Below are 6,858 nucleotides of genomic sequence, written 5' to 3' on the forward strand. Positions count from 1 at the left end.
CACACAAATTAGCATGCAACTAAAAATCAGAAAATATAGTGAAATATAGAAAAACGTTACACTTTATTTTGACATTGTACTAACTTTAAGTAATTTTTCAACTATGTCAACTAACTCGTTAGGGGGAACCATCAAATTTAGTAGATATTAAGAAGGCTGTCTACTATTGCCATGTAGTTGCAAAGTTACTTAGTCAATGGACAGTCTAAAGTGGACTATCAGAATTATTATATCAAAGATCTATATAACATAAAGAAAACAAAGACCAGTTATAAAATGCACATGCAAAGCACAAATTTTTATTTTTTATATAATTATTAAAATTATATTTTTGATTTTTTAAAATTATATTTGTATTGTGCTTTCACAAAGTCTGGGTTTTTCTTTTAGGATCACTGGTCTGACTGAACTGAAAGCGGCGCTCATCCAAAAGCACCCCCATTTCCACCAACACATCTTTCGGGATGGGCCGGGCATGTCGTGACATGTATGTCTTCTCCAGATGGGAAGACATTGGAGAGCCCACGTAGTCTGTGCATGAGGAGCCAGCTAAACTAGGACCACAGGTTACATCCGTCTTGTAGTACAGCAAACCATGGTTGAGTGGACAGAAGTTGCTTTTTACGCCAGCTGTTAGTTGAATGTTGCACGCCCCCAGGAGGTCATCGTCCCACTTGTTGTCTCTATCCCACACCTCTAGCCTCAGACCCCCAAACTGAGAGAGAACGAAGTTGCCAAGATCAAACTTCCAGTTCCAGGTTGGTGAGTTTTGGTTCCAAATCACTGGTGTCTCCCCAAGAAAGAGCTTGTGATTTCTCAGGACTTTAACATACCCATCAGTCTGTGAGAAGTAATCTCCCCACAGACCGGTCGCCTTTGTCACAGTTACAGTAATTTGAGCAAGTCCGCGCTGTGTTGGGCAGCAGTTTGCTTTCACTCCAGGGCTGTTATGACAGCTGCACACGCAGGGTTCCTTGGGGTTAGTTGCAATACCAGCCTTGCAAGGTGAGGAGCATTTCCTCCAAAGGGCCTTCTGCAGTATGTAGTCACGAATGGCTCGGCGTAATTGCTCATGTTTTGGGTTCTTGACTGGCAGCAACATATGGAGGGGCTTGAGTGAAAAGGAAATCACATCTGGTTTCTCTGGCACTGTGGAGAGCCACTGAGTGTAAGCACCAGGGTCATTGCTGGCTGAGAAGAGAAGCGCAGTGTCTTGAGTGTGGCCACCAGTGATTTCAGTTAACCTTGTAAAAAAAAGAAAGAAAAATAATTAAGTGTGAACCCCTATATTATATTATATTATATTATATTATATTATTATATTATTATATTATATTATATTATATTATATTATATTATATTATATTATATTATATTATATTATATTATATTATATTAATGAAAATATACTACTGTTCAGTTTGGGGTCTGTATTTAGATTTAGTTGTTTTAGTAAGAAGTCTTTATGCTCACCAGGCTGCATTTATTTAATAAAAACAGTAATATTGTGAAATATATATTTTTTAAATAACTGTTTTCTATTTTATTATATTTTAAAATGTAATTTATTCCTGTGAGGCAAAGCTATATTACTCTGAAAATTATTACAATGATTAATTATTAAGATTAATACAATCTTCAGTGTCACATGATCCTTCAGAAATCATTCTCATATGCTGATTTGTTACTCAAGAAACATTTATTATTATTATCAATGTAGTTGCAGTTGTGCTGCTTAATATTTTGTGGGATTCCTTAATGAATAAAAAGTTAACAGAAAGATCTATGTCAATATGAAATTGTAATCTTTTATAATATTATAAATGTCTTTACTGTCACTTTTGATCAATTGAATTCATCCTTTCTGAATAAAAGTTAATTTCTTTAAAAAAAAAAATCTACCCCAATCTTTTGAACAGTATATATAACTAATATTTATATCAGACTATAATGTTTAGCCAACTAGTCTTTTATTCAGGGTCACAGTCTCATAAGTCAAAGCACAAACCTGTCACTAAAACTGTTAGCAAAACTGTGCGTGCTCAGTTTTTTGTCTTTGGCCTGTTTACAGTGATGGTATGCTGTGTCTACACTGATCCTCATCTTTGCACTAGCAGATGCCTCGACGTCCAGACATGTTTTAACCTCATCCATACTGATGTCCTGTAGAGTAGCCATGCATTGTTTGACACTGGTCACAGATTGCACAGCTCCACCCATTTTCACCTTTACAAAGAACAAGTGTAAAATTAAAAATATACCTTGGAGTATGTATAAGCATTTATATTTCTTTTGATTTACCTGGACAATATAATGTGTGCCAAACTTTTCAACAAGTGACAAGTAGCTTTCTTTTGTTTGGTTGTCATATGTCCCTGGAAGATTTGTGAATTCATGGTTTAGTTCGCGATGTAAAGGAGAGCGGCTGGCAATCCTGTAGCTGAAGACAATAGTTGCTGCACATTAAAATCTACATACAGTAAACAATAAACCATGATGCTCATCACAACAATTGACCTATAAATGTATATATATATATATATATATACTGTATATATATATTGAGTGGTCCAAATTTATATTGAGTGTCTGTGTAAGATTTAAAATAATAATTTGATACAATTCACTTATTGTGTATGCGTGTTTTTACATTGTACTAATATTTAAAAAAATACCTGCATGTAATTACAGCTGTAATTCATTACTGTAATGACATTAACCCTTCCCAAACCAAACCTGTCTCTAACCTTGTTTCCCACCTCAATAGCATTAAAAAAAATGTTTGCAATACAATACAAACACAATAAGTATATTGTACCTAACATTTAATAGATTTTTTCACTTAGTTTTTGAAGTACATGGTAGCAGTTAAAGACATCTAATATAAAGTGTGATCTACTAAGTCTTACCTGTAGTATTCGCAGGACGCAGACTGTTTGATGAAGCTGAACTTGTCCTTTTTGGTCTTCGTCATTGAATACTCAGCAAGTTTGGAGTTAGTTCCAGCCAACATCAGCGACATCTCATTCACCACATTGCCTATTTTCAGGTCGGCTTTCCAGTTGTTCTCCACAGAGGAGGTGCTGGAGCTGACCAGGGACTCGCTGGACTCATAAACGGAGCTGGATACTGACCTGCTGCACTTTTGGTTGGCCCTCCAGAAAACCACAGACACCGGGAGCTTCTGCTTTTTGTTCTGCATGAATGGGTTTTTGCACAGGTTACACGTGTTGTTCTTGAGCTCCCACTTACTCATGTCGATGACAAAAGTCCCCAGGCGTTGCATCTTAGTAATGTCGAAACCCTCTCCAGCCAAATCAGATCCTGGTGCAAAATCGGCATCTTGACACTCTGCTTCTTTACCCAGAAAGCACGCTGGGCTGGTTGGAGAAGGAAGGTGCAGAAGAAGCCCAGACCAGAGGATAGCTAGAGGAATCATTGCGAATTTGGGTGTGTGATATTATCCTGTTGTGATATAGATAAATAAAAAATGAGGTTGTAAAAAAAAAAATCACTGATTGTTATGCACAATATTAATATTGTTAACCTGTAATTAATATACAATCAGGGTATCTGCAAGGTTTTTAAAATCAAATTTAAGAGATCATATTTATATATATATACATACAGTACGTGTATATACACACACACACGCATTTAGATTAGTGTATCCTTCACCCTTCATTAGAAATGTACTAATATAAAATAAGTTTTCTGTTTATAATTAAACATTTTATAGACATTTAAGATTTTAGCATAAGATTTTTGATGGCTTACCAATTCACTATGATATTGTTACCATGCAGAATCAGTATGGGGATGACAAAAGGATATTATTGAGCATCAGCTTTCCACTTCAAATTCTAAAAAACTATGGGACACAATGAAGGCTGTTACTAATATGGAATCGAGTAGACATATAGGTCGACGATTTACAGAAGGCTACTGAACAAATGATTTTTATCTTCGGTTTCAAATTCATGATTTCTCTGATAAATGTAAATCTGTTATAGGCTCTCTAACAGATAATATGGGCACTAGATTAGAGGTAGATAGTTCCAAGGTGCAATTACTATTTCATCAGTTATGCACAAAGAAATCAAAAGAACCTGATGGGATTTCTGCACTGCTTTTGACAACTTGTGCTGTGCTGTAGAACTTGTCCAATGTGGTGTACACTCTTTCAGCGTTCCTGCACTCTGGAAACGCTCTGTGATCACTTCAATTCCAAAAAAAGCCCCATCCGTCTGAGAATAATGATTATAGACCACCTGCAGCACTAACATCAATTGTAATGAAATGATTTGAGAAATGTATTGTTTCTTTATTGAAAAGTGAAGTAACCTTAAAATTAGATCCATGGCAGTTTGGTTACAGACAGGGCAGGAGTACGGATGATGCAGTAAAGGAAGTATCACCCATTTAGTCTCTAAACATTTGGAGGACTTACACATATACACGCCTTCTTTTAAAAAAAAATTAGTTCAGCTTTTAACACTTTGCAACCATATTTATTACTGGAGAAATTGAAACAGATGGATGTAAATCCTTGTATTATAAAATGGTGCTTTTCTTTTTTTAACGGGTTAAGGTTAATAAGATGATTTCTGACTCTCAATCTATCAGTACAGGAGTCCCTCAAGGGGTGAGCTCCCCAGTTCTCTTCACACTGTACACAAATGGTTGTGTGAGCAAAAACATTAACAATTACATTGTGAAATTTAGTTACGATACTGCTATTCTTATCTTATTATATACAAATCAAGACATCTCATTTTACCACTCTTTTATTAACCAGAAATTAACCAGTTTGTTGAGTGGTGTGACACGGAATAAACCTATAGGCATATGCGATTCTGTATGATACAACACTGAACACACAACCTGAACTGTTAGTTTGAAATGTTGCCATCGGGTAGGAGATTAAGAATGCCAAGTTGTAAATTAAAACGGTTTAAGAATCGGTCATTCCTTCTGCAATTGAATAACACCATAAGTAGGCTACTTAAAAAAAAAAAAAAAATTAGTTTATGTAGGCCTACTTGGATTTATATTTTTCGCTCCATATTTCTCTCTCTCTCTCTCTCTCTCTCTCTCTCTCTCTCTCTCTCTCTCTCTCTCTCTCTCTCTCTCTCTCTCTCTCTAATTTATGTGTAATTTGTGTTGTGTTATTTTGTTTTTTTACTACATGTTTTATGCAGTGGCTGTATTTTTGAGCCCGCACGTCAAATTTAAAGTTAAATAAAGACAATAAAGTACACCTTAACCTTAACCTAACCAATAACACTTAGAGCTTCATCATCATCATCATCATCATCAAAACTTTTTTTGTTTTACAGGAGCAGAAACAAAATATTTAAAAAAAATATCTTGAAGCTTTTTAAGTATTTATTAGTATTCACAGTGAAGTGAGGCTGTTTTTCACTTACCTGGAAGGTCGTAATCATAATCTGAGAGCGTCCCGCAAGCAGATTGAGAGGTAGCCTATGCTGTGCTCATATTTATGCCACACACCAAAAAAAAAAAGATTTATAATATGTCCAATCACTGGACAGGTATGAGAACATTTACACTTAGGTCACTGACTCATGTGTGAAAAGTGAAGAAAAAATGTGTGAAAGGTTGGAACATGGGTCACAACACAAGGTGTTGCTTGACAAAAGAATGTGGTTTAATTTCAACAAAACTTTATACTCACAATAACCATTATCATCTTTTTAATTGCAGAAACTGAGCAGACATTCTGAATTATATGCAAAATTTAAAAATCAAAGAAAGTAGCCTGATGGCTCAAAGTATAGGCTCAAACTCTCACTTAAAACAGCCCTTCCTGCAGGTTGAGATCTGCAAACAATGCAAATAGTAAGTTGATGCATGAGCTATAATGCATGTTTTTTTTACCATACAAGTTTAAATGAATATGAATATATAAGGCAAATTCTATATCTTAGGTCATTTAACTGTTTTTTTCACCATGACCTGTTTTGTCTTGATTAACTTGTTACTTTTAAATTAAAATGCAAACATTCTATGAAGACATGTTTGCGGATTTACTTAAAAGAGGTCTTAAACATGGGCCCAGATGCAGATAAAGATGTTTGTAAAATACATGCATTTAATACTCTGATAAATAAGCTCATCCTATGACTGTGGTCTGCATGGTCTGGCATCATGACTCATAAAAAGAACTAGCTTTTCATCTAGTGGTTGGAAATTTTAGATTCTGGTGTGATGTGTGAAGCTTGTGTGTGTATGTGTTTAATATTATTTTTTTTACATAATTTTATATCTGAACATTGTGTTGCATTAGATGTTAAAATAATACAAAAGAAATTAAAAGGTTTTGACCTGCATACAACTTATTGTTGCAGGGCCTTATTGCTAAAATAAATGTGCAATAAAAAAAATAGACAACTTACATGCTTGCTCAAACAACCTACAGCTTAAGCATGTGAAGAGCTTTATATTATTGAATCTTTTATCCAATAATAAAGTTTTAAGCATACTAAAGTCAGAGAAAATAAGACAAAAGGTTTTCCACTCTAAAAGATGCACCATAAATAAATAGTCATTCATAGAATGTCAAAATTCCATGCCCACCTTTAATAATGGTAAGTGTGCTCCAGTTTGAGACAGGGGTCTGCAGAGCCCCACACTTGTAATTATTTGCTCAACACTTGCTTTTAGTGATGGCAAGTTTGACTCATTTCTGAGAATCGTTTGTTTAAAACCATTCATTTCAAAGAACCGTGGTAAAAAGAATCAACAATTATTTTATGTCACAGCATTGTTATGTCTGTGGCTGCTGGCATCCCGGCGAAGTATAAATTTAAAGCATAAAAGCTATAGGCCTAAGTG

The 6,858-nt window shown here is 35.0% G+C and overlaps 1 protein-coding gene across 1 annotated transcript; it reads right to left on the bottom strand.

Moving 5' to 3' along the window:
• Positions 1-305: 305 nt before the first annotated feature.
• Positions 306-3,500, bottom strand: prf1.9 (perforin 1.9). The gene is made up of 4 exons (XM_056264036.1): positions 2,910-3,500; positions 2,302-2,440; positions 2,009-2,226; positions 306-1,244 (listed from the first exon to the last, which is right to left on the bottom strand). Exons 1-4 carry the CDS (start codon positions 3,437-3,439, stop codon positions 365-367), a joined length of 1,767 nt encoding a protein of 588 aa, XP_056120011.1. The 5' UTR covers positions 3,440-3,500; the 3' UTR covers positions 306-364.
• Positions 3,501-6,858: the final 3,358 nt, after the last annotated feature.

This window comes from Rhinichthys klamathensis, unplaced genomic scaffold (assembly GCF_029890125.1).
Source record: "Rhinichthys klamathensis goyatoka isolate OS25496 unplaced genomic scaffold, OSU_Roscu_1.1 h1tg000213l_1, whole genome shotgun sequence".
NCBI lineage: Eukaryota > Metazoa > Chordata > Actinopteri > Cypriniformes > Leuciscidae > Rhinichthys > Rhinichthys klamathensis.

Excerpts from the sequence above, each read along its gene's own strand:
- prf1.9 (XM_056264036.1), bottom strand. The coding sequence starts at position 3,439 with ATGATTCCTCTAGCTATCCTCTGGTCTGGGCTTCTTCTGCACCTTCCT. Across the intron at positions 2,441-2,909 it reads GCGTCCTGCGAATACTACAG|CTACAGGATTGCCAGCCGCT; the intron begins GTAAGACTTAGT and ends TATTGTCTTCAG. Across the intron at positions 2,227-2,301 it reads GCACACATTATATTGTCCAG|GTGAAAATGGGTGGAGCTGT; the intron begins GTAAATCAAAAG and ends TTCTTTGTAAAG.